The sequence below is a fragment of the Mastigoproctus giganteus genome, chromosome 11 (genome assembly GCF_048544385.1).
Source record: "Mastigoproctus giganteus isolate SK-2022 chromosome 11, ASM4854438v1, whole genome shotgun sequence".
Classification (NCBI taxonomy): domain Eukaryota; kingdom Metazoa; phylum Arthropoda; class Arachnida; order Uropygi; family Thelyphonidae; genus Mastigoproctus; species Mastigoproctus giganteus.
Window position 1 is genome coordinate 112,096,160 of NC_143585.1, and position 19,134 is coordinate 112,115,293.

At 35.8% G+C, this 19,134-nt stretch overlaps 1 protein-coding gene across 1 annotated transcript in view; it reads left to right on the forward strand.

The window, feature by feature from the left end:
* Positions 1-19,134, forward strand: part of Oga (O-GlcNAcase) — a 402,181-nt gene that overhangs the window by 172,387 nt on the left and 210,660 nt on the right. Inside the window, exon 5 of the mRNA XM_090385453.1 lies at positions 4,013-4,181. Within this exon, the coding sequence (XP_090241579.1) occupies positions 4,013-4,181 (169 nt within the window). The remainder of the gene's footprint in view (positions 1-4,012; positions 4,182-19,134) is intronic.

Here is a 19,134-nt window from a genome sequence, read left to right on the forward strand (position 1 = left end):
TAATATAAATTAACACAACTTCAAAAATTTGAAAAATTTGAATTCAAACATTTGATAAAATAAAACATATTACAATAACCAACAACGACATAATAGCATCGTTCGATGTAGTCTCATTGTACACTAATGTACATTTACCTTCAACATTACAAACTCTGCGTAATTTCTTAACAGATGATAATACGTTACCCAATCGCACTTCCCTTTCAATTAATAGTATTCTAGAACTTACAACCTTTTTATTAGATGCTAGATATTTTCGATTTCTCAATCAGATATACCAGCAAATATATGGATTACCTATGGGATTGGGGATCTCAGCCCCCCCTTTCTGAAATTTACCTAGCTTCAATAGAAAACTATGTACTACAACCATACCCCCCAGATATAAAATTATTTATAAGATATGCAGATGACATTCTTTTAATAGGACCAGAATCCACAATAGATTAAAATACACCCTAGAACTTGAAGAAAACGGACAAATTAATTTTCTAAACCTCACCATATGTAGGAATGACACCAAACTAGGAACAAGAATTTTTAGAAAAAATACCCATACTGGCAAGTACCTACATTTTGATTCGCACGACCCCCTTAACATAAAAAAAGCCATTCTTTGTAATCAGATTTACAGTGCTATAAAATACAGTTCTACACAAAACGATCTCAATTATGAACTTCAATATCTTACAACAAAATTCATATCTAGAAGGTACCCTACTCAATTAATTCAACAAACCATTTTCACCGTCCCAAATACTATTAACAATCCACCCAAACACACCTCTAATAATAATCTACATATTATCCTACCATACCATAGTAATTTTTACAATCAGTGCCGCCGCACATTCTCAACTTATAATAAACTTGGCTCATTATTTAATTCATACAAAGACACACGGAAATATCATATCAGGATATGAACAATATTATTTACCTAATAAAATGTCAACCTAACTGCAATGCATGTTACATTGGTAGCACAACTTCAAAATATGGTTCTATTAAAACATCAAACACACGCACGTACTACCACTACAATAGTTTTAAGACAGGCCAAACCAACACAGAACTAGCATCACATGTTCAATCTCACAATCACACCCCCTTAGTAGACTCAGCCTTTCCCATTATCAAATTAAAATCCAGTTTTAAAATCTTCCAATATGAAGCCCTAGTCATAGAATGGTTCCAATCTCCAAGTATTAAATACCAAACTACCTTACAACATTGCACACTGGCTTGGAATCTCATGCACCTGAGATTTCCACATGTAACCAGGAGCATTATGGGAACTTAGCTTTCTTAAATACATGCATTCACTCTCAACCCATCATTGCCACTTGTTATGGCTATTGGCCTCCAGTATTAACCATTTATTTTCAACTTTAATATTGACAACCAAGGACGAAGACGTGCACTTCTACTTCCTTGCGCATATTTTAACTTCTGTTTTTAAACCCCAACTTACTTACTCCTAATTTGAATTAAAATTATCATCCACTCTATTCAAACATCAATTGCAGATTATAAAAAAAAGGTGAATACCATAATATATTAAGCTATGCTATCATATTAAGTATTGCAGGACTTTAAACATTCGTGAAACATTTGTACAGGATTTTGTGCATTTTCTGGATGCTTAGGTTTTAAATGGCTTGCTAATCGTAATAGTTTCATACTATCATTAGCTAATATCAATACATATTTAGGACATGGTTCATTGTTAATGATAATGGATGTAAATCCACATTTCAAATAGTTTTCTTGATAATTTCAAATTTTTGTAGACAGCTTTTTGTTCAGTATTATATCAGTATCTTTTTTACCTTGTAATGTGGTTGGGGAAGGGCTCTTCCTAGAAGAAATGTCAGCCTCACTATTTTCTTGTTGGTCATTTGTGGTAGTAGCATGATCAGTGTCAACTTCAATCCAAAGTTTATTTAAAGGGATCTTTTTAAGCCACCAATCCATTTTTAAGTCTTCTCAGAATTAGATTTAATTTATGAATTAACTGCAAGCACAAGTTTTTATGTGCTGGCTTATGTACTTTTAAAACAAGTCTGATTGTGTATATGAAATATTTGAAAAGATTAATTTTATATTTTATTTTATTTTATTTGTATTTTGAAAATATAAAATTAAAAAATATCAATTGATCGCAGATCACCTTATGCACCTCAGTGGATCACCTTGTGCACCTCACCATGGAGACCACTGATTTAGAGAACAAGTTTTTGGTACCAAAGTGTGAAGTAAAAAAAAAAAAAAAGCCTGGATTCTGTACTTCTATCTGTACTGACATTTTACTGTGTACTACTTTAACCATTCCCACCAAATTATCCTGTCCTTACTGGGCAGGTCACACATCTTCCTCAAGTTCTGTAGGCTCTTATGCAGAGTGCTGTTGTTCAGACTTATTAATAATAGCTACAAGGGGCCAAATGCTTATGCTGAACTAGCTGAAAAAAAAAATAAATAAATAAAAATTAAATTTAGCATTAGCATAGGATGTGATGCACGAAAGAACACTTAAGCAGCATCGGCCAAAAAAAATGTCTTACCCGTTTCACCCATTCATTTGCTCCAAACATTTGTCTAGTTCTTCCTTGAATTTATTTAAGCTATCAACTTCCACTACGAGAGATGGAAGCTTGTTCCAGCAATCAACCACCTGCTGGCTAAAGGAAAATTTCCGCACATCTGTTCTGCAACTGTCTTTCCTCAATTTGAATCTATACCCCTGCAGTTGCATAACCTGAGCAAGAGGAAGAATCCCATCAGCATTGAGCTTACTCACCCCATTTAGTGCCTTATCCACCTCAATCAGATCATCTTACAGGTGCCTTTCTTGTTAAGAGCAGCCCTTTGTGCTTCTCACCAATCTCGTTGGCCTTCTTTCTACTTGTTCCAGCAGCTCTACATCCTTCCTAAAATGAGGTCTCCATACCTGTATGCAGTACTCAAGGTGTGACCTGACCATTGCCTTATACAAAGGGATAATCACCTCCTTATTCCTGCTACCAAAATTCCCGTATATCATTGACAAGACCCCATGGGCTGTTCTAGCAGCCTGCCTGCACAATAACCCTCATTTTTCATTCTCCACTACCCTGAGTGTAGTACCACATGGTTGGTATGTTACACTTGGGTTAATGCTACCTGCCAACTTTTGTATAGTCTACAAACTTGGGCATTAGGTCTGATATAACTTCATCAATATCATTGATAAATACAGAAAACAAATGAGCCCAGCACTGAAAGCTGGGGGAATTGACTAATAACATTGGTCCACGAAGAGCAGTGTCTGTTAATTACCACTCTGTCTTCTCCCATTCAACCATCCTTTTAGCCATTGTAGCAACTTGCTTTTAATGCCATACTGCTTCAATTTGTATAGTAGTCTTCCATGTGCAATAGTATCAAAAGCTTGCCTGAAATCCAAGTATATGATATCAAAATTATTTTTTGCATCCAGTTCCTTTGTATATAAATTGTATATATGTAAGATACGTTATGAAAAGGTTAAACTGTAGTGATGATAGTCCTAAACTGGATATTAGAAATCTGTACGAGAAGCAGCCCCTGTAGTAATTTTTTTTCCTAATTGATAAATATTTTAAAAATTAATTTTTTAGTTCCAAAGTAATCTAAAAAAATGTTTTTATATTAAAAAAAAATTTCAGATTTGTCTTCATCTCCAAAAATCATATCACATCAGTGATTTTGAAAATCTGGAACCAAAGCTCTAATGGAATATTAATAAAGAAGTGGGCATGCAGTGCACAGAAAGAAGGCCATAAATATGGATTCTTTTTGGATATACCTTTTCATTTAAAAAATAGTGATGCAAACGTTCATAAAAAGTTAATGTTCATAAATTTTTGCTGTTGTAATCAAATTACAAAGTGCCAATTAAACAAAATGCTTAACTGGTTTTGCTTGTTTTATATCATATGTATTTTTTTATTTATTTATTTATTTTTTAATCATTTCTTTGTGATAGGTAGCACAGTTTGGCTGTAGTGCCTTCGCTCTGCTGTTTGATGATATTGAGCCTGAAATTAGTGAAACAGATAAAGAAGCATTTCAGTCATTTGCTCATGCACAGGTGTCAGTAGCCAATGAAGTATATCAACATCTTTCACAACCAAAATTTCTCTTTTGTCCAACAGGTAAAAAGTACTTTCTTTTATTGTGAGTTATTTTTTAATGTTTTATGCCTTTAAAGCTTCATTTTTTACTAATATTTTTCATCTGTAGTAAACATGTGCATAACAAATATTCACTACAATGCACTCCAAATCTTAAGTGACATCCATACATACATTGTCTGATGAGGCACATTTCACTCTTCGTGGGGCTGTAAATGCACAAAACTCCTGAATATGGGGAAACTTCTCGTCCATCTGCTGTGCAAGAAAGACCACTAAAGTCCATATGTTACAGTATAGTTTATAATCAGACCATTTTTCTTTGAAGAGTCTACACCTCATGGTCCCGTAAGGTGTACAGTAACTAGTGCATGGTACTGCGCTCTTCTAAGAGATCATATTATTCCCGCTCTGCAAGAAAGGCAATGATTGGAGACCATAGTGTTCATACAAAATGTTGCCGCTCTCCACGTTGGTCGACAAGTGAAGGATCTGCTCTGTTCAACATTCGGAAATGATTGCATCATTTCTAGAGACTTTCTGCATTTCTGGCCAGCCCGATCAGCAGATCTTACTTCCTGTGATTTCTGGCTGTGGGGATACCTGAAAGACAGTTTACCATGATTCAACGCGCGAGGCACGAACGGTATCGTTGCAGTGGCTAGACGGGATTCTGACTTAGAGGCACTCAGTCATAATCCCACGGATGGTAGCTTTGCACCACTGGTCACTCGACCAAGCACATGTACCAAGTGTCCGAACCTGCTGTTCCTCTCATACTGAGCAGGATTACTATTGCAACGACTAGTCATCAGTAGGGTAAAACTAACCTGTCTCATGACGGTCTTTCAAATCGATGCTTGTCAATTTGAAAGCAAGCATTAAACAGCATTTGACCAATATCCCCAATGAGATGCTACGCAAAACTGTGTCACACACAGTCCTCCATTTTCAGAATGTCATCTCAAGTGAAGGAAAGCACATAGAACAATATCTGTAGATTTTTAAATTCTGATATTAAAATCTAATCTTAAGTATTCCTAAGTTTACAGTGCCAATTTCTCCCCTGGTGGCAGAAATTTGAACTTTTTTTTTTCCCTTCTACATATTGCTTCTCCATACCTTAAATGACATAACCACTGATTTTCATAGTGCTAGCTCTAATCATTTTTTACTTTTTACTTTTGTATTTACTCTAATTACTTTTGTATTCAATGCAAATCCTGCTTTCGAAAAACAATTTTGAATAGTATATTCAGTGACATTGTTTGTCCAAACTTTTGCCAGTTCAAAGACGCAATCTCTAAGGTTAATTGTAACCTCCAAGTTTCTATTTTCTGATAACACATTGACAATCTTCATTATTATTCTCTTTCGATAATGAAATTTAAAATTTTTAATAATGCCTTGGTACATCGGCTGGAGTTTTGACATCACGTTTGGTGGTAAAAACCAAACAGTAACTTCACACTTTTAAGTTTGGCAGAAATAATGGCAGGATGTGCCGGACAGTTATCAATTACCAACACGATTTTCCTTTTTTCTTTTGTTATATGCTTGTCTAGTTTTAATATCCAATCTTCAAAGATATCACTTGTCATCCATGCTTTTTTATTAACGGCGTAGTCAACTTCCAAAGATTTTGTGCCTCTAAAACATCTTGGGTTTTTTGATTTTCCAATGACTAAAAGTCTTAATTTTTCACTTCCTGTCATATTTGCTCCAACTAGCACAGTGATTCTTTCTTTGCTTTGTTTTCCGCCAAAACATTTATCATCCTTAAAAGCAAGTGTTCTATTCAGTAAACATTTAAAGAATAAACCCATTTCGTCAGCATTAAAAACATCCTTAGGTTCATATTCTTCCAAAATCTTCTTTAAGGTATTGTTCCTCCAACTGTTGCAATCTTCTTCGCTTACATTAACACTTTCTCCACAAATAACCTTTTCCACAATTCTGCGGCGCTTCTAAAATTTATCTAGCCATCCAGTGCTCGCATTAAATTCTGTATGTCGAAGGACTGTGCAAATTTCAGAGCTTGTTGCTTAATTATTGGAACCGATATTGGTATATTCTTTTCACGTATCATTTGCGCTCATTTTAAAACAACTTTATCAACATCCTTGTATATACACAACTTAATTCGCTTCTTGTCTGCTCCTCCTTCAATTGCATTTAAAATTGATTCTCGATTTTTTAAAATCGTAGATAAGCTGCTTGCAGGGATGCCATATTTCTCCGCAATATATTTTTTCTTATTGACCAATATCATGAAGAATCTTTACTTTATCATTAATACTTTGTTTCCACAACTGTAAAAATTACTGGACTGCAGCTCTTGCCGATACATACACCGCAAACTTCGCTGCGCTGGCCATATAGTGAATTGTTAGTACCGCCTACTCAGTGACGTCCGCTTGCAAATTCAGCAGTATCACGTGACTTTTCCTATCAATCACTTTGAAGAAATATACGACTTTCATTCATATATACACACGAAAGAAAATTTATTAATGTATGCTGTGTGATACTTTTCAGAATAAAATAAAATACAAGAGCCGATAGCCTATGTGATTGATGACATTGTTCTAAAAGAACGAAATAAAAAAAAAATAAAAAAATAAAAATTCATGAAAACCATCTACTGGGAGTCCAGTTAGATGAGAACGGACATATCATATAATGATTGACAGGAAGGTCACATGGTACAGTTGAGGTGAGAAGCGAATGTCACTCAGTAGGCGTTTCTAAAAACCGACTATGGTAGCATTCTATGTATTTCCGCTGCAGCACGCTAAAGGCTTACCGCAGCAAATTTCGTTTTCCCGTGAGCCAACACCAATTTACAAATCTATCCTATTTATTGTAAAGTTTATGACCACTTTTAAGAAAACCCATATGGTTTAATAACTGTAACAAAAATGAAACAAAGACCCTCCTACGGGCATCAATGGCCACAAGTAATCACTAAAAGCATGATTTGAGCGGCTGTTTAGCAGTAAATACTTGAAAATCTTCAAAAATGCTTTTACTAATATTTTTAAAAATTCGTTATAGAGAGACTAACACTTCGCTATAAGGGATTAATTTTACATGTAATTTCGTTTTGAGGTGCAATGTTTTGCGAAAAAATTCATAATATTAGAAGTTCGTAATAGAGAAGTTCCACTGTGTGTGTGTGTGTGTGTGTGTGTGTGTGTGTGTGTGTGTGTGTGTGTGTGTGTGTGTATATACACACACACACACGTTTAATTGTAGATTGTTACCGCTTATTGGTGTTTTTCATTTAAGTATTAGTGTTCATAGAAATTTGTAATCAAGTTATCCTAGTTTGGTTATCTTCATTCCATATGGCCTATGGAATGAAGATAACCAAACTAGGATAACTTGATTACAAATTTGTATGAACACTAATATTTAAATGAAAAACACCAATAATCGGTAACAATCTACAATTAAACGAATATATACTGGCACCTATAATGTACAATTGGCCTATGGCAAAAATACGATGGCATTAACACAGCACAGAAGAACACGCTAATCTAAAAGAATACATACATCTAAACATAATAACCACATTATATATATAGAGAGAGAGATTATATATATATAATAATTAGTTGTAGTGAAAAGTAATGGATAAAAAAGGAAAGATAAATTAATATATTGGGATGATTTATGGACAAGGGGCACTACTTGTAATGGCAGAAATACCTAGCAACCATAATGGAATGTATATAAGTATATTACAGTGAGCAGAGGAATGCTGGCCTGTCAGGTGTAGTTACAATGGAAAAATTAAATAAGCGCCTGAAAAATAAAATAAGATTAAATAAAATAAAATACTATAAATAGTACTTAATGCGATAGATCCTAGAATTTTAACTTCTTCATCAAGGGTCAGCAGCCAAAACCAAAGGAAATACAGCAAGAAGTAAGGCCTCTGTTTCTGATACATAGCAAATGAAAAAAGTGAGCTGAAGTGAGCTTTTGTGATTTATTGTTATCTTTAAATTTTATACTTAGTTTTCTGTAATCATGTACTTTGTGCATTATAGCCACAGATACCACTGCACCATAAAATCACAATTCGATCAGTCATTCAATCAACGTAAAAAATATGAAAAGAAAATATCTTACAAGAATTAAATTTATAAAGGTAAAAAAATTAAATTTACTGTATTACAGAAATTAAGTAAATTGTCACTACTTATGTCTTAACCACAACCTGGCACAGTGCACAAACATTCAAAACTGTACAACTCTCTAGCCATTTGGAGCAGTGTGGCATTAGGGACAAGTTAATACTACAGTAAATGGTAGAAGATAAAGAGTGGTTATGAATGGCCACTGCTTTTCATGAACTAACGTGATGAGTGGAGAAACATAAGGTTCACCATTGGACCCACACTGTTTATAATATTTACTAATGATATTGATGAAGGCATATCAAGTTTATTGTCTAAGTTTGCTGATGATATAAAGGTGGATACAGTGGTTAATGACAGTAAAGACAAGATCTAGATAAACTGAGCAGATCAGTCAAAAAATGACAGTTGAGGCTTAGCATTGATAAGTGCACAGTACTGCACTTGGTTAGCAGCCATCCCAGGATATTTTACCATTTGGGTAGCTCCAAAATTAAGATAGTTGATAGGAAAAAGACCTAGGGGTAATTATATTTGTCATTTATCAAAACATTAGTTATATTAGACACCTGGGCTTCCACCAATATGCCAATTTTAATCTTTGCTGTGATTGTTACAAGCTTGGTATCGTTAGAATTATCACAACAGCAAAAATAGTCAATCTTTTGACTCAAACAAAGACTTTTGGCAGGAATGGTGTCGCTGCCCCACCCTGTCTAACAAAACCATAAGTCCAACTCCCAGTCAGACAACTAAATTAACAAATTTCTGGAATTAAATCTGATTAAGTGACTTTTATTCATTAATTCCAGACAGAGGAACAATCCTCTTTATAACTCAATTGAAGTATAACACAAATCTTGATATTAATGACTAAAGCCACATCAGGCCCAAGACCCCCAGCCTACAACTCAGTCAAACAATCAGAATGGCAGCTCTGTAGGCACCAGCAGGAGGGAAAACACTATCTGCACCCTTACCCGTCGGCAGAGGCCACCACTACTGGCCCAACAAGGCAGTCGGACTAATCATCAAAATCAGTCCTGAGTATGTCAACTGCTCAAACATAGTCAGGACAGATCTTATCTTTAGTTTTGTAGGGGGCCAACGGTGATTTTCTCCACCAACAGTTCACATAACACTTCGGTGTTTCTGATTTCTTAGTGCAGTCTTTAAACACATGTCCCCATCCGGCACAGTGCCCACAGAATTCCTTTGGCTCGTAATGCCTGTCCACACAAATGAACTGCATACATCTATAACACTGAGTCGGGGTCATCAAGTTCCGAACCCGGTGCGAACTCCAGTCAACATACAGTGGACCCCTGCTTTATGATATTAATCCGTTCCAAAGACACCATCGTATCGTGAAAATATTGTAATGTGAACTCAATAACACATTGGTTTTTGGTAATTCATTCCAAGGTCTCGGAAGTTGAAATTTTTGTTATATAACTAAGCTATTTATCTCTCTAAAAAAGGTGATTTTTATGATGGAAATTATACATGTCGAGTTAAAAAAATTGATTAAAACTAATATATTGATTAAAGCCTAACACAAAAAATCACTTCATCTAAAGGATGCAAAACAAAACATATGGCCAACACATTTACAAAGGCTGCTATTGGCTGAGAGGAAGGACGGCGTGCCTGGTCATAGACAATCTTAAGCCCATAAGTAGGCGCCTCTTAACCCTCACTGGTTAGTAGAACCAGCTGCTTTATAGAATAAAATTTCAGAAATCAATGCACTACACTTTCATCGTTATCATATCGCTCACTGGCTACAGTAGTGGCACAACTCAAGATTCTTAATTTTTGAGTAAATACAACTAATGAGGTTGGGATAGTAGACTACATTTACGCAATAGCAGTAAAAAGTTAGTTCAATATTTCTTTGCTTGCTAGCACAAGTGTCGTTATGCCATTTGAGTTTTAACTGTATCAAGAAGCGGCAACAGTGGCACTTCTTCAGTTTTCCCCCAAACTTGGGAGTGAATGGAGCTCGGTCAGTATGCGACAGTGACCATTATTGAGTTGTGGCAGTATTGGAATGTAATGCAACCTTGTTTATAATATCAGCTGGCATTATTTTAGTCGAGCCACTATTGTACTCAAAATTTATTATAACAACTGATTTGTATGCTGTGGCGAACTTTCAAATCAAAACCATTGCACACAAATTTCTTGTAGAATATATGCAAAACAAGGGTGATGTGCACACTCATTAATATAGAAAAATATTAAAAGATTACTATAGTCTGGTCCTGTATTCATCCCATCACAATACGTTACATTAGCTAGAACTGCCAGAAGGACAAGAAACTCTTTCAAGGTGGTGACAGAGGTAAGACATTACAGTTTTTATGAACTGAAAGATTTGGCCCGACGAACTTCTATGAAATTTAATGAAAATACTGATGAAGTGGAGTCGAACTTCAATGACATTGCTATCTTTAAATTAGAAAAGCAACATTTAGACTCTTTCTTTTATAAAACATCATACAAACAGGACGATTATAAATCAGAGTAAAACTAAAGCTAGAAAAACAAGAAACCTTTGGAGTCATTTGTAGATTTCGGATTGAAAAAGCCTACAAGAGTTCAAATACGATTTAAAAAAGAACAGTGACCTCCACTGTTTGTTGAACGATAACACAATTCCCAAATGCCATGCAGGTTTTTATAACAGTCTAAAAGCTGCTTTGCAGAAGGATTAAATTTTTCTAAGAATGACAATTCTTCCAAATTTTTGCTTGTTTTATACACCAATAATTTCGTACTAATTTCTTGTTCTTATATATGCTTTACGACAATTATGTTCTCAAAGATAAAAATGTAGTTCATACATGTTCCCGAGTTTATGAATATAAATAAACTTGTTTAATGTTTTTTTGTTTTTGTTCTTCATCCTAATTACCTTTGATCTTTAGGAGAATCAAGTCACAAATTTTGAGTGTTTGTTGGTGCAATAGTGACACAACTCAAAAGAGGGGTTAAATTTTCAAAATTCTGGTTACCCATAAGGGAATGTTGATTAAGCCAGCCTAATTTTGAGTACCACTGGGTATGATGAGATGAATCACAATATATTTCAACAATTACATAATTTCTTCAATTCTAAAGAAACTAATTTTAAAGTCAAATTTTTCTCGTTGATTATCTCAGAATTACAGTTTTTGAGTTATGCCACTATTTCAGCCAGTGAACGTATGTTCAGTTATAAGAATCAATTTTGAACACCTTCGTGAAATTTTTCTAAAGCACATTTCTTGAGGTCACGCCCATAAAACAATAAAAACAATTTGCAGTTTCTGTTTTATTGGGCATTTCTGTTAGTGCAATCTAATTGTAATTATTATAGCCAATGAGTTATAAATTACTGGAATAAGTTGCCTACATGGGTAGTAGAGGCTGACAGTTTGGGGAACTTCAAAGGTCATCTGGATAGTACCTTCAGGTCAGGGAAGCACATAGGATGATAGGTTTAATTTCCTTTTCTTTTACTAATTTATTTATTTTATTTATTTATTTATTTTTTATCATTGTTTTTTTTTTTTTTTTTTTTTTTTTTTGGCCTGTGCAGCATAAGCCATAGGCTTTCTTGCACCATGCGGCCATTACTAATACTAATAAATGGGTAGTAAAGTCGATATTATTGCATTTGTGATAAGGTAAATGTCTGGAATTCTGTGGTTTTTTACATCTTTATTATGGTGAAATGTGTTTCCCCTTCCTCTGTAATCATATGAAAAACAAATTTTCAGAAGCCTCTCTTCCTTCCTATTTTTTAATTTTTTTAAACTTGTTACTCCGCAATTTGTGTTGCAATTTGTGCCTGCCGTGTTCTTCTTTATTGATTGCTTATCTTTTTTACTGTTTTAAATTTTATAACAACAAAAAAAAAAGTCAGTGAATGGAGAAATCGATTAGCATGTACATATTATAATAGTAATTAAACTATGTATGTAAGCATAAATTTATTTTTATTTTGTTAACCTGTGGAAAACATTCTTCTGATTTCATGTATCATTTAATTTTGTTAATTGGCAAGGTAATAAAGTGCTATTCTATGCTTTATATCTTTACTTTTATAGCCTGTTGATAATATTCCTCCTATTTTCACTTATCAGAATTTTAATAGAATTAAAATTTAATTCACAAACTGGATCACAATAACCGGCGCTTGCCGCATATTGTATAGTGAATGGAAAAGTCCATCATAAAGTGAACCAATCGTAAAGCAGGGGTCCATTGTATATTCTTCAGCAATTTATGAGACATCTCTGAACCCATTCGGAAACCTCCAACACATGGTTTATGCCTGAAGAACTTCTCGCTTTATTCTTTGTTAGAACCTTGACTTCTGAAAGAGTGTTCCTTGGTTAGTCTGCCGCCAGATTCCTTCACCATAGTTCTTCAACAAAGTGATCCTTAGTAACATCAGGATTCACATCAAAAACGACACACTTCAGGTTCATCCAGAGGGTCTTCTCAACCTGCAGCCCCACTGTCCAACTTGTACAATTTTTGATTCTCTTGATATCACTATTAATGGCTACACACCGATTTCTAATTGGACGGACAGTGATTACTTTCACAGTTAGTAGGAATAATTAAATTTTTATTTAATTTTTTTATTTATTATAGTCTTTAGTGGCCCCTAGACCTTTGTCCAAATCCACTTAATATCACTCTTTATTGACTTTATTGTACATAAATGAGCCTGGAAAGGGGGGAAAAAATTGTGTTAGGAGGTGTGTAATGTGTGAGTTTGTGTTATACACAGGCCGCCCAGCCACCAGGGAGAAGTCTTCACCTAGGATAACTGCTACCCGATGCCCGTCCCTGTGAAAGTGAAGCTGGGCCCAGGTCTACTATACTGTCTGCATTGACCGCACCCTCTGGTAAAAGTGCTAGACCAGAGGGTGCCAGCAATTCTGCCCCCAGGTTGCCCAGGCCTGGGAGCCAGCTAAAAAAAAAAAAAATAAATAAAAATAAATTAAAAAAATAAATGAATAATGAAAACAAAACAAACAAAAAATATATAAATGAAAAAAATAATAAAAATAAACAAACTAAAAAAAGTAAAACTCTCCTCCCCACACAGGCATTGAGGAATCAAAGCCTCCTACTCCTGTGTGCAGAAGAAAAAAATAATAATAATAATAAAAAATAATAATAAAAAATAAAATAAATAAAAAAAAAAATAAAACCCCCCATCCTGGTCCACAATCCCGCATTTAGTTAGGGGGGGGGGGAAACCCTCTACCCCTTACACAAATCTCACCCTGGCAATTTATCATACACTAGGTTAATTTCCACAGTGCCAGCAAACAAAAAAAAAAAAAAAAAAAACCAAGACAAGAATAGGAGGGGGGGGGAAGAGAAAAAAAATCTATTATAGTATTATAGTGAACAGTTATTAGTTTACAAATATCCAGACTAATAACTGTCTTCTTTTTAGAAATACAGAAATAACAAACTTTTGAAAAGCAACAAACTTATTATAATCTGACAAGTAATTATTTTCATTTCCATGCCTCAAATTATTAATTACATTCTTTAATTCAGCTCTATATTCTCATACAACAAACAGTCATGTTAATACATGGCACCAAGTTTCTTCAACACCACATGCACAAAAAGGGTTTGACTTTAAACCAAATTATTATAATTTACTATTCAAAGAATCATGCCCTGTTAATAAAAAAAATTCTCCACAGTAGGAAAAACCACTTATTCAGTTTAAAGCATGCAAATGAAACATTTGGAATAAAAGTCCTGTGACCATACCAGTAATACTATTCTTCCATCTGGCTTGCCAGATTTCCATTAACTTAGCATATATTCTTTTAGTTTCAACCTTTGAATCAATGTTAAGGTCATATACAATTTTAAACATGTGAAATTATTATGCCTTCTAATATGGTAACAAAATGCTCTATATATTATAAAAAGATCTAACGGCATGTGGCTTGCTAATACCTGCGGGGCATTTGACGACACAGTTCTGCAAACCCTCTGAATCTCCAAGCATTGTTCTTGGAATAGAATTTAACTTAGCTTTAAACTTAATCTTATTCACACAAGTTACCAACACTGATGATACAAAAGTCACTATTGGAGAAAAACTGCCTTATAATAAAGATTTAAAACTGATCTATGTAACCTCCATTCTGATCTGGATATCCGTATTACTGCTGCACTAAGACACTTAATTTTATTCATCAAATAATGCAAGAGTGGAACAAAAGTTAACCTAGCATCTAATAAGACACCTAAATATTTAGTTTGGGTAACAAATTTAACTTGCCTACAATTTAACAAAATTTTTGGTGGTCGATTGATATAAAGGTGGCCTTTAACTAATATCATAACTGTTGTGTTTTTTTTTTTTTTTCTTCTGAAACTAATAATTTATTTTCAATAGCCCATGATGTTAGACTCTGAAGAACCACTTCAGCCTTCTCTTCAGTATCCATTCTTGAGTTACCAGGCACAGAGATAAGCAGGATCATCCACAAATGCTATTTTATGGCAAACTGTTTGTCTCAATTTAAGCCATTGGTTCAGAACCAAATTCCAGAATAGGGGACCCAACACAGATCCCTGCGGGCATCACCTAGACACTAATTTCCTGTAAGTTAAATGCTGTGCCCTTACAGTTATCTGCCTTGAAGTTAAATAGCTTATTACAATCTAGTATATTTTCCCTGGACAGTGGAGCTGTCTTAATAAGTAAAGAATACTCTCATGCCAGACTGAATCAAAAGCTCCTGCAAAGTCAGTGAACAGAGCAAGAACATACACTGTGCTGCCACTTTATTAGGTACACTCCTGCTGTACACACAAATGGTTTGTCCCACAATGTTGGAAGTCATATTACCACAGTTGTAAATACAGCAGAATCAGTTAAGAATCTTTCTAGTATCAGTTAAGTGTACAAACCATAGCTAGAATGCAGGAAAGGAGTGATCTAACAGACTTCGAACGTGGCATGGTAGTAAATGCAAGACTTGCTAGACAAAGCATCTCTGAAATGGCAGTTCTGAACTTTTCAAGCACCACAGTTTCAAGGGTGTATCGAGAATGGTGCAGTGAACAGAAAACATCCTCTCAACGGCACTCCTGTGGAAGAAAATCACTTGTTGATGAGAGAGGTCAGAGGAGGATGGCTAGATTTGTGCAAGCAAACAGACGGGCCACAATGTCGCACATCAGAATACAATCTTGGTGCGCAGAACAAAATATTGTAACGGACCACTAGTCGCACTTTGTCTGAATGGCCTATAACAGCTGACGGCCACATCGTGTACCTTTGTTATCAGTGAAGAACAAGAGAGCATGCCTCCTGTTGGCACAGCAACACCAGAACTGGACTATCGAGGATTGGAAAACAGTTGCTTGGTCTGACGAGTCAAAGTTCCTGGTGCATCATGTTGATGGAAGGCTCAGAATGTGGAGAAAACAACATGAATCCATGGACCAGTTGTGTCTGACGACTACTGTGCAAGGTGTGGGGACAGTGTTATGGTGTGGGGAATGTTTTCTTGGCACACATTGGATCCATTGATACCCATAGATTCACGCCTGAATGCCACATCGTACCTAAACATTGTTGCTGACCAAGTGCATCCGTTCATGTTGACAGTTTATCCTCAGTCAGATGGCTACTTCCAGCAGGATAATGCGCCAGTGCACAAAGCCCGAATCACTATGGAATGGTTCCAGAAATATGACAATGACTTTTCTTTGCTGCAATGGCCCGCTCAGTTCCTGGATCTCAATCGTATTGAACATCTTCGAGATGAGCTGGAAAGGGCTGTTTGCTGCAGGCCTACACCTCTGTTGAATCTCAAGGAACTGCATGACACACTCATGTCTGCATGGTACTCCATTCCTGCACGTTTTCAGCATCTTGTTCAATCCATGCCTAGCCGAATTCAGGCTGTTTTGAAGGCTAAAGGAGGCTGAACGCGCTATTAGATAGGTGTACCTAATAAAGTGGCAGCACAGTGTAATTGCATCCTCGGCTAAGGTAAAGAAAGCCCAAAAGAAAAGTTTGATGGAATTTACCGGTAAAAGTACTTTGCCGTAACGGCATTTGTATTGTTGCTCACTCAGTAAACACACGGTGGGTGTTATCAGTCTGGAGTAGAAGTTGAATCCCATGGGATCTTGAAACCCTCCCGAAGTGGAGGGGGTAATCTGACCTTTTTTCTTTAGAATCACTAATTGAATCACGAACGGTCATATTGGAAGTTCTGGCATCATAAAAAATGTTCGTAACGTAGTTTCACCGGTAAACTTTTTCGAAGTTTGCCGTGCTTCTCATGTAGGCTTCCTTTACCTTTTCCTTTTTTTTTTTTTTTTTCTTAATAAACAATTTATCCACTAGTCCACCAGTGATTCTAAAGAAAAAAGATCAGGTTACCCCCCTCCACTTTGGGGGGGGGGTTTCTCAGTAGATTTGATTTTCTAAAGCCATACTGAAATGGCATCTCAGTGTGGTGTAAATTCATGAAGTTGCTTAATCGCTGGAAAATCAATCTCTCAAACAACTTACCTAGGTTAGATAATAGTGATATTGGTCGAAAGCTCTTTTGGTGGAGGGTGGGCTTGTTTTTTCTTTACCTGGTTTTTGCAACAATTTCAGAAGGGCGCATTTCCAGAAAACTGAAATGTGCCTTCCAATAAACATTTGTTATACATATTCAGCAGAACTGGAGAATATATCTATGATAACTTACTGATACTGTTGTTCTCAGTTAAATCAATTCCTGGGGTTTTATCAACATTTATCTGCTGACTACAAGTAACTCCTCTGCTGTAAAAAGAGAGATATCCTCATCGTTGACATAAGCTCTGTTATCTGCTCTCATCTCACGCTGTTCAAGAGTATCATTACTTATACAATCCTAAATTAAAGACAATATTAAAGTTGTTTATGACAACTTTAATATTGTCTCCCAACTAACTGTTTCCCCACCATCTACAATTACTGTGTGAAATATATCCTGCTCTACCTTTTTATTAATAGTCAACTTATACAGTAGTCCCCAAGGGTTACTGTTTCCTGCAGGTCTCACCAAGTTCTGCCATGATCTTAATTTATGCTGATAAATAGCTCTATGATATTCCCCCCTTTTATACCTGTATATTTTTCTATAATTGTTAGCTTCTTCTATATCATGAGACCTATATCTTTGAAATTGCTTCCTGGCCGAAAAAACATCTCATCTTAAAATTTTCAGTTGTTCAGACCACCATTGTACGTGCTTATCTGTGGCTCTCCTATGCCTAGCTCCATACTTCAACGCTTCAAAAGGTACATTTTGAATATACAATGCATATTCTGTGGCGACACAAAAGCCTATGGCAGATATAAGTTAATCTGTAATCAGGTGACAAAGGAGGTTCGGCAGACGAAGGCAGATTACGAGAAATCCTTGGCAAAAGATGCTAAGAAAAACAGCAAGGATTTCTTTACTTATATAAAGTCTAAAAGGAAGGGGATGAATCTGATTGGTCCACTTGACATCGATGGTTCGACTGTTGATGATCCTGCTCAGATAGCAAACAAACTGAATGAGTATTTTGCATCTACATTCACACATGAGGAATTATTAAGGTTTGAAAATGGCAGAAGGTTATTAAATTGTAGCAAGATACTTAATGATTTTGTAATAACTGAGAGCAAAGTGGAAGAGAAATTGTTGAAGTTAAACGTAAGAAAAGCACCTGGGGGTGGATGGGATCTATCCAGTTATATTAAAGGAGGCTGCAAAGCAACTAAGCAAACCCTGAGCCATAATTATGAGAGCATCCTTGGACTCAGGGGAGGTTCCCACCGACTGGAGATGTGCAAATGTATCCCCAATTCACAAAGGGGGATTGAAGGGTGACACGAGTAATTACAGACCAGTTAGTTTAACTTCTGTTCCTGGTAAAATAATGGAGTTGCTGGTTAAAGATGCATTGCAGGATCATCTAGACAAGACTGCAGCAATAATTCAGACACAGCATGGGTTTGTTAAGGGAAAGTCTTGTCTGACAAATTTGATAGGATATTATGATGTGGTTACAAAGGAACTGGATGCAAAAAATAATTTTGATATCATATATTTGGATTTCAGTAAAGCTTTTGACACTGTTGCGCATGGAAGACTATTGTACAAATTGGAGCAGAATGGTATTAAAGGTAAGTTGCTACAATGGATAAAAGGATGGTTAAGTGGGAGAAGACAGAGGGTGGTAATCAATGGGTGCTGCTCTTCTTGGACTAATGTTATTAGTGGTGTCCCACAGGGTTCGGTGTTAGGTCCACTGTTGTTTTGTATATTTATCAATGATATTGATGAAGGTATATCAGGCTTAATGTCGAAGTTTGCACAAGATCTAGATAATTTGGGCAGATGGGCTAAGAAGTGGCAACTGAAGTTTAACCTTGACAAATGCAAAGTACTGTATATGGGTAGAAGTAACCCCAGAGAAACGTACCAACTGTGTGGTACTACACTTAAGGTGGTAGAAAATGAAAAAGACCTGGGAGTAATTGTGCAGGCAGATATGAAGTTTTCTGAGCAATGCAGACAGGCTGCCAGGGCAGGTCATGGGGTTTTGTCAATGATATATAGGAATTTTGCTTGCAGGGAAAAGGAGGTGATTATCCCTCTGTATAAGGCAATGGTCAGGCCACGCCTTGAGCACTGCATACAGGTCTGGAGGCTTCATTTTAGGAAGGATGTAGATTTACTTGAGCGTGTACAGAGAAGGGCAACAAGATTGGTGAGGGGAATGAAGGGATCCTCTTACCAAGA